The sequence below is a fragment of the Diuraphis noxia genome, unplaced genomic scaffold (genome assembly GCF_037042655.1).
Source record: "Diuraphis noxia isolate RWA-SAM2 unplaced genomic scaffold, SU_Dnox_SAM2 contig0001, whole genome shotgun sequence".
Classification (NCBI taxonomy): Eukaryota; Metazoa; Arthropoda; class Insecta; order Hemiptera; family Aphididae; genus Diuraphis; species Diuraphis noxia.
In genome coordinates, this window is record NW_028301711.1 from 29,906,423 (window position 1) to 29,926,705 (window position 20,283).

At 26.7% G+C, this 20,283-nt stretch overlaps 1 protein-coding gene across 18 annotated transcripts in view; it reads left to right on the forward strand.

Annotated features, from left to right (window-relative positions):
• The window catches only part of bt (projectin protein bent), an 83,973-nt gene that overhangs the window by 30,398 nt on the left and 33,292 nt on the right, over window positions 1–20,283 (forward strand). For 12 of the 18 annotated variants that reach the window (XM_015511508.2, XM_089220044.1, XM_015511511.2 and 9 more), the window contains 35 exons: window positions 2,729–2,941; window positions 4,274–4,445; window positions 4,750–4,886; window positions 4,955–5,080; window positions 6,758–6,902; window positions 7,757–8,041; window positions 8,107–8,248; window positions 8,313–8,437; window positions 8,561–8,699; window positions 8,771–8,985; window positions 9,063–9,269; window positions 9,710–9,850; window positions 9,918–10,085; window positions 10,154–10,278; window positions 10,354–10,531; window positions 10,593–10,740; window positions 10,881–11,017; window positions 11,096–11,259; window positions 11,333–11,474; window positions 11,533–11,835; window positions 11,908–12,507; window positions 12,569–12,698; window positions 13,544–13,716; window positions 13,792–13,919; window positions 14,878–14,898; window positions 15,432–15,585; window positions 15,653–15,952; window positions 16,020–16,186; window positions 16,250–16,385; window positions 16,554–16,835; window positions 17,138–17,443; window positions 17,681–17,785; window positions 19,474–19,671; window positions 19,735–19,859; window positions 20,073–20,229. In XM_015511508.2, coding sequence (XP_015366994.2) covers window positions 2,729–2,941; window positions 4,274–4,445; window positions 4,750–4,886; window positions 4,955–5,080; window positions 6,758–6,902; window positions 7,757–8,041; window positions 8,107–8,248; window positions 8,313–8,437; window positions 8,561–8,699; window positions 8,771–8,985; window positions 9,063–9,269; window positions 9,710–9,850; window positions 9,918–10,085; window positions 10,154–10,278; window positions 10,354–10,531; window positions 10,593–10,740; window positions 10,881–11,017; window positions 11,096–11,259; window positions 11,333–11,474; window positions 11,533–11,835; window positions 11,908–12,507; window positions 12,569–12,698; window positions 13,544–13,716; window positions 13,792–13,919; window positions 14,878–14,898; window positions 15,432–15,585; window positions 15,653–15,952; window positions 16,020–16,186; window positions 16,250–16,385; window positions 16,554–16,835; window positions 17,138–17,443; window positions 17,681–17,785; window positions 19,474–19,671; window positions 19,735–19,859; window positions 20,073–20,229 — 6,394 coding nt within the window. The remainder of the gene's footprint in view (window positions 1–2,728; window positions 2,942–4,273; window positions 4,446–4,749; window positions 4,887–4,954; window positions 5,081–6,757; window positions 6,903–7,756; window positions 8,042–8,106; window positions 8,249–8,312; window positions 8,438–8,560; window positions 8,700–8,770; window positions 8,986–9,062; window positions 9,270–9,709; window positions 9,851–9,917; window positions 10,086–10,153; window positions 10,279–10,353; window positions 10,532–10,592; window positions 10,741–10,880; window positions 11,018–11,095; window positions 11,260–11,332; window positions 11,475–11,532; window positions 11,836–11,907; window positions 12,508–12,568; window positions 12,699–13,543; window positions 13,717–13,791; window positions 13,920–14,877; window positions 14,899–15,431; window positions 15,586–15,652; window positions 15,953–16,019; window positions 16,187–16,249; window positions 16,386–16,553; window positions 16,836–17,137; window positions 17,444–17,680; window positions 17,786–19,473; window positions 19,672–19,734; window positions 19,860–20,072; window positions 20,230–20,283) is intronic. The other 6 variants (XM_015511510.2, XM_015511515.2, XM_089220073.1 and 3 more) reach the window with 1 other exon arrangement.

Sequence of the window (20,283 nt, forward strand, 5' to 3'; positions counted from 1 at the left end):
CTCAGCCATATGACTTTACATTGAAATTTTATTTGTTTTGAAAGCTCAATATTACAATATATATGGCTAAGCACCTACATAGTCTTTGCTAATATTTCAACATTTCAAACATTTTAGTGAAAGAATGCACACTACACTTTTCATTCTTTTTTCTTTTACCAAAAAAATACACGATTTTTCTATTTCTTTAACTAATTTTGATTATGGGTTCATTAATTCGAAATTGACTGGGTTACAGCTCTTGTAATTTTCTACATTTATTTGAACATAAAACATTATTTTAAAATGTATTTTGAATGCTGAAATCTTTTACATAAAGATGTGACAAAAATTCATAGGTGTCTATGACATAGTTATATTTGTATAGCAAAACGTAATATCCTTTTATAGCTGTACCTCTAAAAATTAATTAATTACCAACTTAAAACCGCTGTAAATTGTAAATTTGGGTTCAAAACCCATAGTTGACTAATAAAAATAAGAAAAGTATAAAATTAATATCTTATGAAAAAAAAAATTGGCTACTATTTCAAAAAATCTAGTTGTTATTTGCAAAAGCATAATTTATTTATCGGTAAGTACTAGTTACTTATCAAAACAAACCGCATTTCAATGTAAAGCCATATAAATGAGATATTTACGAAGTACCTAAAAGAATGAACATTGTTTAAGGTTATTGGTTAGGTATAAAATTATTATAATTAACTATAACAGCTAATTTGTAAAAAATAAATAATAAAAACCTATGTAAACTAAGTCATATATTATTGGTTAATTACAGACTAATTATTCACTCAATTTCTTCTCTTTATTAGGAAATTTCATAACAAAAATTGAATAATTATTATGAATTTTTTATAAGAGCTGTTGTAGTTATTGTATAGTTTTTTTTTATAATATCGAAAATTAATAAATAGAGATTATATTTAAAAAAAATTCTATCTACTAGGTATCACAATCACAGCAATTAAAACAATACAAAAACTGGTAGGTAATATTGTATCAGCGCCGGCTTGAGTCATTGTTATCTAGTAACCATGCATTAGCCATTAGGTATTTTAAATTTTAGAATTAAGTAGTTTCTTATACCACATTTGACCATAGGCGTATCTAGGAATAATTTATAGGGATGTTTTCAAGGTGTACTATTGATTTCTCCCACCCAAATCAAAATTATAAATTTAAACAAAATATTTTTGTTTTATTTTATAAAAAAAACATGACATAAACGTTTTACAAAATATTGTTTCAGTATAAATATAAATTATGACAATATAAATCGTATTAATTATATAATTAGGGCATCCACAATATTTTTAATTATTACCACAGATTTCCATAAAAGTATAAAAGTCTAATAGTTGTATTGTTTTATTATTAATTATATACCTATTTAAAAAATACAATCACATTATTGTTATGCTCATCAAATATCTAAAAATAATAATTAAAAATAAGTTGAAAATTCAGCAATTCATAGACCGTTCTACGGGTACCCATATTTTTTAAATCTAGTAAAAAAAGGAACGGTTATTCAAGGATGTTTTAGCCTTATCCTAAATACGCCTATGGCTTTGACTTTAGAATATCTTATATAACATCACATTCTGTATTACGTTCCAATTTACTATCAAATATTCTAATATTTCATATTTTTAGTCAACATTTTATTTATTTTGAATAAAACTTTTTTTAAAGCTAGGAAAGTGTGTTAAATGATGTTTAAAATCAGTATTATTTGGAGGAAATTCAATTAATTAAATCAAAATTCTGTTAATTGAAATTATTTTATTTTAAAACTTCCCAACCCATTGTTATTGATTTGTTTTATATACCTTATACCCCTCAATAGTTTGTAACTTTACCGAATTAATTTTTAACTTATTGTACATAAATACTAACATAAGTAATAATATTTACATACATATTAGCTAATTTATATACCTACATTTTTGAACATATATTTTATTATTTTAAAAGAAGCATTTTTATATATATATTTTAATTGTTTTCTAGAAAAAAAACTATTCATGATATTAAAAATGATTTGTTATATTTTTTTTAATAGCAGTACCTATGCAATACGCACTAATGTTTTTTTTTTTTAATTTTCACTGCAACTTTTTTTTTAAAGTTTAAATCAGCGTTTCAATTATTACGAAGACTCAAATACAAGTAGTCATATACTTAATAATTACTACTTAATTATTAAAATATCAACAGTAGAAACATAAATAATTTGCTTGAAATTTCATTATATATCTATTCAAAGCTATACTTATATTTTAATACAGGTAGTTTTTTTTTTTACTTGCATCAAATATGTGTTTTAACATAATAGTATCTTTCCTTGTACATATATTTTTCCCTATAGATTTAAGAGTGTTTGAACTACATTCTCCGTATAAGTCAGTTATAGCCATAAGAATTAATTTTTTGTTACGTGCTTTGATTCAATTAGTTAGTGAAATTTATTAACATCATTCAATTACATAGAAATAAGTAGCCATATACATTGTACATATTAGTATTAGATACACAAATTATATTAGTCTTTTTAAGTCATTGTAGTTATTATTTTATCAGCTTAATGTTAGTCATTGGAGGTGCGTTTAAACTATACTGAGGAATGGATGTAGTGGGAGTTGAATGTGAAAGTCGTTTAAAAAATAAAAAATAGTAATTTCTTTCAATATTTTGTTTTAAATTTTTAACTTGGGCTTTACAGCGTCGTCGACCAAGTACGGAGATGAGGAGACCTAGCATAGCAGAACTTGAAGAAAAAATAGATAAGCCCTCGACACCTTTAAAAGATTTCGGTGCTCCAGGACCACCGATCATTGTAGATGTTGCTGAAAGTTACTCAGCTATTGAAGATCAGACTGGATACATAACTATACAAGTTGAAGGCACACCAGCTCCTACATTTAAATTTTTCAAAGTAATTTTTTTTTTAAAATTATATGTAATATAAGATAATTATAACATAATCATTAATATTTAACCAAAAAAAAAAAAAAAACCGGGTAAATAAGTGGATGTCGCTCTGCTGACAGTAGTTATTAGTAGTGTATTAGTGTATTACCTATATTGTAATGAATGGTATTAAATTTGAATTCAATGATATAATATCATTGTATATGAAAAACGATTCTAAGTGTAGACGATTTATCAGTTTAGGATATATTATGCTATATAAATTTATTATATTATTATTATAAAAAACAAAAAAAAAAAAATAAAGATACCTATAAAATAAATTCCAAATTAATCAAATCATATTCATTTTGTACCCAACAACCCAACTCATTCAACCGTTTATAGTAGCTAGGTATAGGTATACAATTTACTATAAAGTATTAATATAAGTCATTAGCGACATAATCTTTATTTAATATGTACTCGTAATTTCATCCAAATTTGAATTTAAAATAACTATTAAAAAAAAAAAACTATGTTTGAATATATTTTAGATTTTTTTGTAGCATAATTAACTACCTTGTTTTTAATTTTCAATCCTTAGCTCTATAAGATTTAAATATTGTATAAATTTTTAACAACTTAAGAATTTGTAAATTTTCAGTTAAATGAATTTTGTTATCATTTGAATTTTAAATGGTTATAATTAAAAAATGTGCCTATATATTTTTAATTATTTTCCAACTGCTATTATATCATTTAAAAATTTGACCATCCCAATGCACCAACTATATTCACTTTCCAATCAGAAAAACTACCTAGTTGAAAATTGAAGCATATTTCGACAACTTATTGTGTAGAGTCTACACAATAAGTCTACATTGTAGACACACACACACAAAAAAAAACAAACATACAACATCGTAAAATCAATGCATTCATTGCTTCGCTCAGAATCTAAAATTCTCATCATAAAAATGTAGGTAGGAACAAATTATTTTAAATTTACAGTATTAAGAAAACTTATCAAAGATATGTTGTATATAAAAGTATTTATGGTTATAAACAATGATTTGATGTTTAACCATTTTCTTAATAAATCAAACTTTAACTGTTTACAAAGTATTATAAGTTAATTAATTATAGAAGATTTACCTTTGATGGTATACGTCACAATAATTTAACAAGAATAATCCTTGATAAATTTGTGCCTTAGTTTTTAAAATGAAACTTTAAATAAATGGTAACTATAGACAATCGTTTTTAAAATATTTGATGTTTTATAATCATAATTTCAGAAGATATCGATGTTTTCACTAGGTAATAAGCTTTAAAAATAAAATTATTTATTTAGGGAATTACTGAGCTTATTGAAGGAGGACGATTCAAATTCATAACCGATGGAGAAACAAATACTATTACATTGTGTATGCGTAAAGTGAAACCAAATGATGAAGGGAAATACCAAGTAATTGTGACCAACATCCACGGGTCAGATACTGCAGAAATGCAACTATACGTATCAGGTAATGAATATAATATTTAAAATTTTAAAATTAAGTTTTTAATAACTAAACATAAATTTACCATATATAATTATAAATTCAGTTAAGCATACCATAATAATATATAGGTACTAGCAAAGACATTAAAAAGAAAATTAATATTTCCCGTATTACGTTTTGTAAATATTATGAATCCGTACCTAATATCTACTTCATATTGAAAAAGTATAGGCATTTAAACGTAGAAAACTAATTAAACAATCATTTTAACTAGGTTAGATAGCATATCATTGAAACTAATTTTAATAATTTATTCAAACAATAGATTCCAGTGGTATGGACTTTAGAGCCATGTTAAAGAAAAGAAAATATGCTAAATGGGGAAAAGACAAAGATGATCCAGAATGGGGAGAATTAAAAGAAACAGAAATACCTGTACCTGCGCTAAAAAAAGTGGAAAGGGTAAGTAAAATTTTTGATTCGATTATACTTATAATGTCCATAATATTTGACTTACTAATTATTATCAGAAACCTGAATCATTTTTGAAACCATTGGTTGATCAATATGCCAAAGAAGGAAAAGACAAAAAAGTCACTTTTGAAGGAGTATTTTCAAAACCTAATTCTAAGCCAAAATGGTTTCTTCGAAAAGACGTATGTAACAGTTATATCTATTATTTAAAATACAACATACCTATACAATATAAGAAGTATGTTAAATTAATTTCTTAGCAATTTTAGGTTGATGAATAAGCGAGAATAATATACTATTCAAAGAACAGTGATCTCGAAAATAAAATCGATTATTGGTTATAATTAATAATTTGAAACATATGCTAAAAAAGTTTTTTATAAACTTAAATAAGTAGAATATATTATAAGATGGCCGTATATCATTTGCACATTGTCTATTTACCTGCTCCAAATTATCGTACATCAAATGCGCATCAATATTCTGAACAATAAAGGGTATAAAAAATGGTATTACATGTTGTATAACAATTAATATTATACAAAGAGAATGAATAATTTAAGATTTTTAAACTTAAAAATAAAAATAATAAACACACATTAATATTTTAAGTTCAAATTTCGACAATATTCATCATAAATCAAAAATTTAATTCTAAAACATTACATTTATACTTGGTATCACATCATTAAATATGCAATATTTGTAAATTGAATATTATGTGAATATTATTAAGGGATTTTAAGACCAAAGTTATAAAACAACTTGCGCTTTGGGTATACACCTTTTTTCATTTATGTTGTCAAATAATAATTATGCGCAAATTATGTAGGACCTTTTAAACGGTCAATGCTCAAACGATGTAGGTATAACCCAAAAATCGAACGATGTGCAATGGTTTAATAAAAAAGGTCAAAGTTAACAATAGTGATGCGCAAATGACAACCGGCGTATAATCTTATATATCTATATAATAAAAAAATTAATAATATTTATATGTATAATGCATTTTAGTTTTTTAAACATAAGTTTTTAACACCTCATATTCCTGTTGTGTCCGTCCATTCATTGGTTACCATTTTACATAATTACAAATGTTGATATTAAGATATTAATTTTTTGAATTTAGTTATTGTAAATATTAATTATTACTCATCTATAATACTATAAATAATTTTGTTTTATTAAAATACGTTTTGAAACTATGAATTTGTACACACGCAGTGTTAGTGTTTCTAACTTGTTTACTAAGAATCATTTTGTAGCGAATCAATTTTTGTTTTTTCAATCACTTCAAATATTAATTTTTTTTTCAAAATGGCATTTTTATCTATGGATTATCAATATTATTATGATCTTATGTGACATTTTGAGATCCATTGGGAGTAGGTACTTTTAATATCTCAAAAGTCAAAAGTGCAAAATGATTTATAGTCATCCCATACCTACTATGCAGTAAAAACTGTCTAAATGAAACACTAGCTGAATTATCAAAAGTTTCCGTTACAGGTGTAAGTTATAGAAAGGTTTCTGACCATGAATTTCTTTTTTTCCGAGATCTTATTATTTTTTCCATTAAAAGCAGAAGTGTCCGTTAAGACAGGACACAGGTTTCTCGGTACTATTATAAAAATAATATCGTCAAATCAATATCCAATAAATATCATAAACTATGTCCTTTTTTAATCATCCAGATAATTCAATAAATTACATATTTAAAATTCACTGTATTATTTAGCAATAAATGAACTTTTTGTGTTATAGTGAATATTTTTTTATTTTACTGGAACTGAAGATATTAAAATAGTTGTAAAATAATAATAAATAGTAGAGTATTTATGAACATTTTTATTCACCAGGAATTATTTACCGGATCTAAGTACAAATTCAAAAATGAGGGTGACGTGTATCAATTGATTATAATGGCACCAAAAGTAGAAGATACTGGAAAATATACAATTGAAATAGGTGGCGTTAGTTCGACAGCGTATCTTAATGTTGAAGGTATAAATGTTATATTTGTTGATTGTGAAAAAAGTCCATACAATAATAAATTAAGTTTTTAAATATACTGAATTTCCAAATTATCTTTTTTTAGAATAAAAATTATTAATTAATATAAATCTTACTTACCGAATATCTATGTATATCTACTATTTAAATATTTCAGTATGTGTAAAAAAGTAAGTATTAGCATATTTAACTTGTGCAATTGAGTAATTTTGACGAGAGTGGGGTAGAAGTGGGTACCTATGCTTGTACTTATCTAAAATTTTAACTAAAACTGTTGCATAATTTTGCATTAAGTTATATTGTTTTTATAATAATTAAGTATTTTTATGTTTAATGTTAATATTTCTTTTGTATTGAAGATTCAAGATAACTATAGAATTCAATTATTTGTTATTTTCTGTTAATGTACGTCGAACAAAAATATTAAAATGGATAAAAGATATCGAACAATTGGTCAAAAACACACATATTATATTTCAATATCTGTTACATCTACATAGGTATTCCCCAATTATAAAAAAAAACTTGTAATGTATAGATATTAATTAGTTTTCCCCATTTAAATATGGCTGAACTGTATTTCAAAATTTACTAACACAGTAATATATATGGGGGCAAAAGTTAGAAAAGCAAACTTTTTATTACAAAATTAATTTTGGTTCTATTTTTTGAAAACTAAAAAATAAAATCTGCTAAAGGGGGTAGAGAGGTATTTACTATATTGTTCTCACTTTATATTTCCAAAATTGCACCATTGCATATGCAACACATAAGTTCTATGTTTTGTTTTCTTGAAAAGATATGTCTAGTGTTCAAATAGTTTAAAATATTTTTTATATTTATAGAGCCAGCACCAGTTTACACGTTTTTGCGACCGCTTGAATCTACCACACATGGTTTCACAAAACACGAAGCTAGCATGGAATGTACAGTCAGTAGTAGTATGGCCATTATAGGCTGGTATAAGGAAAAAACTAAATTAACGGATGGTGATAAGTACAGTATATCAAAAGATATGAGTGGAATTTGTCGGTTAACGATAAAAAATTGTGAGTTGAATGACAGTGGAAAATATTATTGTCGAATTGAAAAGCAAGATGATAAAACGTCATCAACTCTTAAAGTAGTTGGTATGTCATATACAATTGTTCAATAATGATTTGAAAAATAAAATGGTTATTTATGTTTTGTGTAGAATATCCATATAAGTTCGTAAAAGTACTAAAACATCAACAAATGATTGAAAAAGATACTGTAACATTAATATGTGAGTTAGACGATGCGACTGGTGATGTTAAGTGGTCTAAAAATGGGACAGAGCTTAAAGCTGATAAGAGGTATAATCCGTTAATTCTTTGGTAGTATAAGTTAATTTGCGAATGTTAATATATACTATTTCAGAATTCGAATCGTAAAAGAAGGAAGGAAAAGAAAACTGATAATTAACGATGCTAAAGTTACTGATGGTGGTATATTCTCGTGTACAACAAATGCTGATAAAACTGAAGCGGAACTAATAATAAAATGTGAGTAAATATTTTGAAATAAAATTTAAATTACTTGGTACAAGTTAAATATTTAATAAAAGGTGTTCAATATTGAAGATTGTATTTTCATCGGATGAAAATTATTCATTTTTTGTTTTTTAGATCAAAATAAATTTAACAAAAAACTTAAGGACACGACTGGCATTGAAAGAGAAAAAGTTGTGTTAGAAGTAGAGTTACAGGATCAAACGGCTCCCGCTGAATGGTTCTTTGATGACAAACCAATCATATCCTCAGAAAGGTAATATACTAATATATATTAAAAAAATAATTCACAAAAACAATTATTTAACTTTCATTGAATGTGTATAGAATTGAAATCAAAAATTTGGGTGGTGGTAAACATCAATTAATTTTTAACAAATTGGAACTAAAAGACGCTGGTACAATTACGTGTAAATCAAACGAACTCACCTCTATTTGTCTATTGGAGGTGAAAAAAGGAGAAGAAAAGCCTGTAATTATGTTTGATGAAAATGTGGAAGGCCCTGTATCACGTCCAATCAGTTTTGAAGTTCCTTATAAAAGTAATCTAGTTTTTAATTAAATTATTAAATAATATAAAATATAAATCGCATTCATATCAAATATTTTTGGTTATTAGTAAATGGAACACGACAATCAGATATCGATGCAAAAATATTGAAAGATGGCAAACCATTAACTGCAAAAGATGTAGAGGCTATTGTCCACGATGATAAAGTTATATTTAATATAAAAAAACCAGCGCACGCTCTTTCTGGAAATTATCAAATCAAATTGAAAAACAACCAAGGAGAAGACATCAAAGATGTTCATATTAACATGCAAGGTAAAGTTTTATTTAAAATCTATATATACATTTTTTTTTTTAATTTGTTCTCTCTTAGTACAAGCCAGTTTTATTTTGCTACTTTTCTCCTATTATTTTTAAAGTCATGGGGATTTTTAATTTTGTTTTACCAAAAACACTACATTCACTTTTCTATCAGGAAAAGTGACCTTTATCTTACATGATTTGTGTCATACCTAAATAAAAACACACATATATTCAAATCATATAATCTATCTATAAACACAGTAAATTTACATGGGCAATATTCCATTTAAATAAACTGTATTTAAGGTTTATTATTTACATACTTTTAATCTTATTTGTTTTAAGTTATAAGAACTAGTTTGAGATAATAGGTAATCAAAGTCTAATACTTATATTGTATAAACTACATTTATTCTTTTATATATAGATTTATTTTTTTATTGTAATTTTAGATGTTCCGACACCACCTCGTAATTTGGAAGTGTCTGATATTTTTAAAACCAGTTGTAAAATTAAATGGGAATCTTCTGAAGATAACGGAGGGGCTCCTATTCTTCATTATATTGTGGAAAGACAAGATTTAACCGTAAAAGGTATGTTTTTATTATTTAAATATGTTCATATGTTTTATTTGAATTTTTTATTTGTTTTGATAACTAGGAGGATGGACGAATGTTGGAGAAGTAAAAGCAAATTCTCCTTTAGTTTTGGATGTAACAGATTTAACTACAAAAAAAGAATATAAATTCCGTGTAAAAGCTGTATCAAAAATTGGAGCATCTGAACCTACACCACTCGCCAAAACTGTTTTAGCAAAGGATCCATGGGGTATGATTTCTTGAAAAACTATCGCTCTAAAACCACATATTTACTATTTTTATTTTTTTGTATTTCAGACGAACCTAGTAAACCAAATAATGTAGAAGTAGTAGACTGGGATAAAGACCACGCTGATTTGAAATGGACTAAACCTGAAAATGACGGAGGAGCGCCGATTACAGGATATATTATTGAGTACAAAGTAATATTTTGGAATATCGATTTAATCATAAATACAAATTACTTATATCTCCTTGGTATAACATTAATTTTATAGGAAAAGTTCGGAAAAGATTGGGTAAAAGGTAAAGTTTTTGAAGGAGATATTACTTCGGCTACAATTGATGGTTTAAAAGAAGGAACCCAATATGAATTCCGCATAAGAGCAGTAAATAAGGCTGGTCCGGGTGAACCTAGTGAAGCAACAAAACCAATTATTGCCAAATCGAGATTCGGTAAAACGTTTAACCTGCAAACTATGAATAATTTATAGATAACTTATATAAATCTTTATAGTTAAGCCATGGATTATTGGAGACGATTTGAAAAATATAATTGTTAAAAAAGGACAAGTGATTAAATACGATATAAAATATGGAGGTGAACCAGAACCTGATGTTATCTGGAAATTAAATGAAACTGAAATAAAACATGACGGTGACAGGTAAAAAACTATAATTATTTTAATTTTTGGTAATAAAAATAAATTGCTTATTAATATCAAAACTCATAGACGATAGTAACATTTAAAAACTAAATGTTTCATGTAATCTTCATGTATAATTATGTGTACATTTTTTTTAGAATCACTATCGACAAATATGAGCGTAATACATTACTGACAATTCGAAGAGCCACACGGATCGACAGCGGAAAATATACTTTAATATTAAAAAATAGTTCTGGAACTGCCAAAAAAAGTGCAGAAGTGATCGTTTTAGGTAATAGATTATACTTATTAATTGTTATATATATTTATACATTTAAACGTACACAAATATAATTCATTTTTGCTTTAGACAAACCACTAAGACCTACTGGACCTTTGATAGCTAAAGAGGTAAGAGCTGATCATATAACGGTTGCTTGGAAAAAACCAGAAGATAATGGTGGTTCTGATATAACTGGTTATATTATTGAAAAAATGGACATGGATTCTGGTCGTTGGGTTGCAGCTGGCGAGGTAAAAATATATTTATATTTAGTTAAATTAATTTAAGTTGTTTTTTCATTATTATTATTATTATCATGTTTAGTGTGGTCCAGCAAAAGAAGAGTTTACACTCACTAATTTAACTCCGAAAAAGAAATATAAGATTCGAGTTAAGGCTGTAAATAAAGAAGGCGAATCAGAACCACTAGAGACATCTGAGGAAATTTTAGCTAAAAACCCATATGGTATTACAACGGGTCATTAAATTTAACCATAAATAATAATTGTATTTTTATAATTTAGACGAGCCAGGCGAACCTGGAAAACCGGAAATCATTGATTATGACAATAAGAGTGTTACCTTGAAATGGAAAAAGCCAGAATCTGACGGTGGAAGGCCAATAATACACTACTTAGTTGAAATAAAAGATAAGTTTTCATCGGAATGGACTGAAGTCACGAAAACACTAGATAATAATCCCGAAGTTAAGGTAGAGGGCTTAAAAGAAAAGATGGTTTATGAGTTCCGAGTAAAAGCTGTGAATAAAGCTGGAGCGGGAGCTCCAAGTAAACCTACTGACCCACATACTTGCAAACACAGAAACTGTAAGTTATAGTGTATTAATTGTTTATTAAAACGTGGATAATTTATATAGATATTTGCTTTGATTATTTTAGTAAAACCAAGAATTGACAAAGAAGGTATGAAAAACATTACAATCAAAGCCGGAAGAAATCAAAAGTGGGTTGTTGATGTGACTGGAGAACCAGCGCCAACACTTACGTGGGTATTGAAGAATGAAACAGTGGTTAATAATGATCGAATAAAAATCGAAAACATCGATTATCAAACAACACTGACAATAACTGGCGCTATTCGTAAAGATACGGGTGTATACACACTAATAGCTGAAAATGTTTCTGGTAAAGATGAAGCCACTCTTGAGTTTACTGTTTTGGGTAAACCAGATTCTCCGAAAGGACCACTAGAAGTAACTGATATCACCAAAAAGAGTTGTAAATTAAAGTGGAAGAAACCGGAAGATGACGGTGGATGTCCAATCACGGAATACGAAGTAGAAAAAATGGATATGTCAACAGGAAAATGGGTGAGGGTATGTAAAGTGCCAGCTAAAGATAGTGTCAAAGAACCTGAAGTTGAAATATCCAATTTGGAACCGGGTAACGAGTACAAGTTCAGAGTCACAGCTGTAAACAAAGAAGGTGATTCTGAACCACTAACAACGACCAAATCTATAATTGCCAAAAATCCATTCGGTAAGACGTAAAAATATCACGGTTAGAATTTTATTTTATAAATTTTTAAATGTTTTCTTAGATGAACCATCCAAGCCTAATGCACCTGAAATTATTGATTACGACAACCAAAGTGTTACTTTGAAATGGACCGCTCCAGAAAAAGATGGTGGTGCTCCTATTGAAAAATATTTTATAGAAAAAAAAGACAGGTAGGTATCACCTATTGTAGTATAATATTTTTCATGATAATAGTAAAGTATAAGAATTTTGAAGTTTTAAAGGCACCTATTCGTTTTTGTAGTTTGTAATATTCAATTTTAAACTATAGATAAATACATATTGATAAATTTAAATTCTATGATATTATATTAGTCAATCAATCCTTCTGATATCTATATTAAAAATAAATAATTACCTATAACCTTACCAAATAAAAAAATAAATTAAACTTAGTAATATCAATAAATTATGACATAGTAAAATTTTCAAAAGTAAAATTCTACCCACCGTTTCCGCTTAGAATTATTTTTTGTGACCGATTATTGATTGTTGATTTTTATCTAATTGAATACATAATATTTTAGTACAAGTAAATTATAGCTGCCTATGAAAAGTAGTACCTAACACTTGAAACCTACTGTACTCTAGAGAGATTTTGTTTTTATCTAATTTCAAAGAATTGTTTATAATTTATCAAACGTTAAAACATTAAACTTCAATATAGCTTATATATAGGATTTATAGCTAGTTTCTTTTTCTACTAATTAGTCATTAGTAATATCCAAAATAAATAATAATTCATTGACTCATAGTATTCGTATTCTTTAGGGATTAAAGTTAAATAAATATTTAATTTTCTATCATAACACAATTCAATGTCGACAACATTTTATTTAACTACTTAAATGTATTGTGTTTCTTTTATGAAAAATATTTTATAATTTTTATATTGATTTTATAGGATTTTTTTTTTTAAATTTAAAGTTGCATTGTTTAATACTTTCACAATCTCAGTTGTATATTTAAAAAAATCTATTATTTACTGTATTTTTAGATTCAATCAAGAATGGGAGTTTGCGATTGAAGTCCCAGCTACTGAATTAAAAGCCAAAGTACCTGATTTAAAAGAAAAATCAGAATTACAGTTCCGCATTACAGCCGTGAACAAAGCTGGACCGTCGCCTGCATCAGACCCTACAAAAATTCATATTGTTAAACATAAATCATGTACGTTAAACGATACGCACTTTCATACATGCATATTAATGGCGTATTTACTAACTAGTAACTAATCATTTTTAGTGAAACCAAGGATTGATCGCACCAATTTAAAAAATATTGTAGTCAGAGGTGGGAAAACAGTAAAATACGATGTTAACATCAAAGGTGAACCAGCACCAACTGTTAAATGGCAGCTTGTTAACAAAGAGGTTTGTATAATGATAATTAATTTACAGTTTATATATATATATATATATATTTATATTAAATATTAAATATTTATATCAAATTGTATTCAAGTTGTATTATTAATAATTCGTAGTTCGAAAACCCGAGAAAAAACAAGAAATATGTATTTTCTATTGAAGTAAATTATTTAAGATTGTGCCTACCTTATAGCTACTACCTACCTATCCTATTATTGTATGTTCAATTCTCACTCATAACAATGTGGATATTGTATTATTACATATTCGATAAATGTATTTGCTTCATTATATACTATAATATTCGTATACTTGACATAAATAATAAATACCTTATGTAAGCACTTACTCAATTATTCTATAACATAATTCTAAAATTATAAATAAAAAAAATATTTTACTATTACAATTTTGATAAGTACGTAACAATAAATTAACGTAGTACATTATACATATTCTTAAATTTTAACGTTTAAAAAAATTACAGAATTTTATTAATATTTCACAAAATCTAAAGTTTAATTTAATTGTGATTATAGATACAAATATATGTTATACATTTTTTAGTTCATTAAAGTATTTTAGAAGAATAATCTTAAATCACTCATAATTGGTTCATTTTAGTATTTTACTATAAAGATTCACTAATAATAATACCTAAGTATTCTTGTAGCTGTTAAAGTCATCAGCATGAAAACTTACATTTAAATTATTTCCATATTAATTATTTTTGATAAATTTAATATTACCCTCATTAGGTATTATAATCAGGAATAAATGCACGCATAGTCGTATAATTGTATACCTACCTGTCCTACCTATACATCTGTAGCTTTCATTATATAGATTTTTTAAGTATTTTGTTATTAGAATTCTCATTATTAAAATATTATGGGTTTTTTTTATCTCTTTCTATCTTGTCTTAAAAATAAGCTTAAATTTTACAAATTTTACATTTCAGACTGACGAAGTTATAAAAGATGTGAGTAAAATTAAAAGCGATTACTACGTATATGTAGAAATCGTTTAGTAGCATTGAGATTCATCGTAGTTATTGTAGTTATTGTTGGTTTTCTTATTTCACCAAAGTAGTTATTTTAATATCACTACTGAGTAAACTATTACAAATTATAAAGAAATTTAAATATATTATTTTATGATTTAGAGTTGTAGATTTGAATTTAATTTATAAACAAAATGTTTAGTTATTATTGTGTTTTGTACAGTAGTTTTGATTGGTGTGCGTACATATTACTTTTAAATCACTTTTTTATAATTTATATTTGTTTTTCATACACATTTGATTATTGTAGTTCGTAAATAATTGCATTTATTAGATAGAAAGTTGACTAGTATAATTTGACTAATGATGCTTATTTCAGAATAATAATAGATACAGGTAATTGTTGAAGAAGATGTATCTAGGCGTGTCTATATACGACTAATAGACTCATAATATCCCAAATAAAATAATTTTAATGAAATGTGTTATGTAATATTATTTTAAATAACTAGGTTATATCGGAAGGCAATGTTCAAATTGTAAACATACCATACAACACAAAAATTACTTTGTCAGAAGCGGGACGTAAAGATTCTGGTTTGTATAAAATTATAGCTGAAAACGAATTTGGCAAAGACGAAGCTACTGTCGAAGTAACCGTTCTATGTATGTACAAAACTAATGATTTTTAGACCAATGTATGATGTGTTAACCATTTTATCATTCTCAATAGGTCCACCAACAAGACCTCAGGGCCCTCTTAAAGTGAAAGATGTTACAAGTAGTGGGGCTAAAGTCAAATGGGATAAACCAAAGGACGATGGTGGAAAACCTGTAACGGCTTACGTGGTTGAAAAAATGGATGCTCAAACTGGACGCTGGATTCCAGTTGGTCGTACACAAGAACCAGAAATGGACATTAAAGGCTTACAAGAAGGTCATGAATATACATTTAGGGTAAAAGCTTTGAATGAGGAAGGTGAATCTGAGCCATTAGAAAGCGATGGTAGTATTGTTTCCAAAAACCCATATGGTAAATATAATAATGAGAGTCAAAAAATAAATGTATTCAGATTCTAGAAATACTATTTTTTTCATAGAAATTCCTGGTAAACCTGGAACACCAAAAATCACCGACTGGGATGTCGATAAGGTAGACTTATCGTGGTCAGAACCAAAACACGATGGCGGGGCACCAATAACTGGATATGTTATTGAGAAAAAAGAAAAACTTTCAACTGTATGGGAGGAAATATTGACTACAAAAGTGCGTAGAAAATTATAAATGTTTATTAATTAAGACGCATTATTATAACGATATTAATTTTAGAAACCAACTTGTCAAGCCACAGTAAAAAATCTTAAAGAAGGCAACCAATATCAATTTAGAGTACGTGCAGTAAATAAAGCAGGTCCTTCTGAACCAAGTGATGCAACTAAAATGCATACTGCTAAAGCTAAAAATCGTAAGTTATTTTTCTTAATAAGAATAAAAAAATATTTTCTACTAAATTTCGATATTTTATTATACGGTATTCCATACCTGATTTCCCAGTTGACAATTGTTGCTTTACATTATACTATTTTACAGTCTATAATATTCAATTATTGGTTTTACTTTATAATTATTTCAGTAAAACCATTGATAAATCGTGACAAACTACAAAAGGTGGTTGTTAGAGTAGGCCAAATTGTGAAGTTTGACGTGGACGTACGTGGTGAACCTCCACCAACCATGATATGGTCCTTTGGCAACAAACCATTAATAAATGGACGTTCAGTGAAAATCGAAAATGAAGATTATAATACAAAACTAAATTTATCTGAAAATACTAGAAAAAATACAGGAGTCTACAGTTTACGAGCAGAGAATGCTTCTGGTTTTGATGAAGCTACCGTAGAAGTCATTATTTTAGGTGAGTTAATTTTACAATATCGTATATAATATATATGATAATTTAGCTATTTTTTACTAAAACTTAGACGATTAAGTTTTAAATGAATAATGTTAATAATACTCATTAGGTAATAAAAGTAAACTAATAACCTTGAGTGTTGGAGCTTTAATAAGAATATAAAAAAAAATATTCATTAGTCATAGGTATAACTAATATATGTATAGGCTATATGTATATTATAATATATTTTCAAAAAAATCATTATTTTTTCTATATTTTTACAATTAACGTTCACAAATCTATCTTTCCGGTTTTCTTAGATAAACCCGGACCACCAGTTGGGCCACTTGAAGTCACAGACGTACATAAAGAAGGGTGTACACTACACTGGAATAAACCTAAGGACGATGGTGGATTACCCATTACTGGGTATTTAGTTGAAAAAATGGATACCACAACTGGAAAATGGGTACCTGCAGGATTCGTTGATCCAACAAAAACTGAACACAAAATAAATGGTCTTGAACCGAATAGAAAGTATAATTTCAGAGTGAAAGCATTAAACGAGGAAGGAGAATCCGAACCGTTAGATTCTGATGCTTCCATAGTTGCTAAAAATCCTTATGGTAATAATTTTTTTATGTGAACATAAATAATCCTAATAGTAACTACCAATGGTCATAATTTTTATAGAGGAGAAATTAAAAAATCTTAATACTAATTTTTTTTAAATATCTTCTAATCATTCCAATTTGTATATTTGATCTAAAAACAAATGTTCTTAACACTTTTTAATGTGTAAAATTAGTAAAACAAGTTCACATATAAGAAGTATTCATCATTATCCTTGTTATTTTTAACAGATACACCTGGTCCTCCTGGATTACCAGAAGTTATTGACTATGACGAAAATATGGTAGAATTAAAATGGGATGCACCATTTAGGGATGGCGGAGCTCCAATAACAGGTTAGTAAAATAATATTTTTGGAATAAGATAGATAGACTTATAAAGAATACCTTTATTTAGTCTTAAAATAATTAAGTTAAAAGGTATTCAGAATATGAGTTCATTCAAATATTTTAATAATTTGTCATTTTTAAAATTATTGGAAAATAACGTTAGTTTACAGTTGATATAGAATAATATTAAATTAACGAATATGCAGTACTTATACTCAAGGCTGGGCATTAACGAGTTAAAAAGTTAAAGTTAAGTTACTTTCAACTAAGTTACATGACGAGTTACTTTTTTTTTAAAGTAACTTCTAACTTAACGCGTTAATTTATTTTATAGTCCGTTAAGTTATTTTTTTTTTTTTTGTACGAACCCCAAAGATTTATTATTTCATTTTATGTAATAAAAATAAAAATAATAATAACAATAATTGTTATGCTAAATTTAAATTATTCTGCTCTATATTATTATGTAGGTATCGAGAATTCTAAATATTATAGACTGTCGAAGTGTTCTGCACTATGTCAGGATTTTAAAATAACGTATTTAAATACAAGTAAAGACCTACCGTTGATTAAATATACTATAATGTTATAGTTACTGTATATTATTTAAACAATGCTAATAGTTAATGGAACTTACAAAATGTCAAAATATACGAAAAGAGTAAACGACTTATGAGAAATATAGAATAATATAATATATATTATTTCTTATTCACAGAATATAGTATGTCTAGATATTAAAGATTAGTGGCATGCAGGTTATTATTATTTAGAAATGAAAAACATATATTATCCAAACCCAATATGGCAATATGCCAATATCCCATATATGTTTGTAAACTGTCAGTTTTAATTAAAGTTAACGAGTTAGAAAAAATAGTTAACTTGCCTAGCCTTGCTTATACTAATATAGTTAATTAAATAATTACGGTACTAAAAATAATAAAAAAGCGGGTAAGTCGTGGATGTCGCTCTGCTGTACAGTAGGTTACTGTAATGGATGGGATTAAATTTGAATGCAACGATAGGTATCATTGTATACGAAAATTTTTTGAAAATTAAACTGTATATAGATATCACTAACATTAACATTTGGTGAAAATTTCAAGTATTTACAGTGATTAGTTTTTGAATTACAACCATATAAAAATATCGATTTGGTCGAAAACTGGTTTTGCGTGAAAATTCCCGTTTTTCTGTCATTTTTTTTTTCTCGATTTTTTTGAAAACTGTTGGGAAATGTTTGCTTTTGATACTATAGTGCACCAAGGATATTCACTTTTACATCGGAAACCACCCCCAAAGTTTCAAATTGAAGCATTATTTCGACTAGTTATGCTGTACACAGACACAAAAACAAACATAAAAAAAAAAAAAAAACACACACACATCATTATAAAATCAATAAAAATAATAAAATAATAAAATAATTTAAAAAGAAGAATTTGTTTCTGTCACAAATTTACTATTTATTATTAAAATATTTTTCATATTCAGAAAAAAACTATTCATAATACGTATTTGAATATGTTTTTATTTAAAATAAACTTTTCATAATTGAATACATTTCTTCAATAATATAAGAATCTAGGGTAAATAAATGTAAATATAATATTATAAATATTTGTTGGGTATAAACATTTTTAATTCTTTGCTCCTTTTTTATTATTTATTTACTTAATTCTACTTTTTAGGATATATAATCGAAATGAAGAGTAAATTTGATAGTTCATTTGTAAAAGCTGCTGAAGTTACGGGAAATGTCTGTAAAGGCAAAATTCCAAAATTAGAAAACGGACAACAATATCAATTCCGAGTACGTGCTGTCAACAAAGCCGGACTGGGCGAACCTAGCGAAGAATCTCTTCCTCATATTGTCAAAGCAAAATTCAGTAAGATAAATTTACATGTTAGTTTAACAACATACATCTAATACAAACCTTTTTATTTTTCAGTGAAACCAAGAATAGATAGAACAAACTTACAAAGCCTGGTCATGAAAGTGGGACATACAAAACTAATTGATGTGAACATAAGTGGAGAACCTGTCCCTAAAGTCACATGGTCATTTAAAGACGCTGTAAGATATTAAATTTATGTACAAGTTTATATATATTTTTAAGTATTAATTTGGCTCAAATACATTTGAATGTTATAACTATGATTATAATTTATATCTATATTGGGCATTTATAATAATAATTAATCGTATGTAGAATATTTTTTTTTTCATGTGATTATTATTTTATCTTATCTAATCAGAAGGTTTAGTATTGTGATTTAACTTTTTTAGGAACTCACGACAGGAAATTCACTGGAAATTAATAACATGGAATACAATACAAAATTAATGATCATTAAGGCTTTGCGGGCTCATAGTGGCTTATACACAATTAAAGCTAAAAACTCAGTCGGTGAAGACACAGCCACTTTTGATATTACTATTTTAGGTAAAAAAAAAAATAATAATGATAACATCGATAAAAAAATATAACCATTTATAA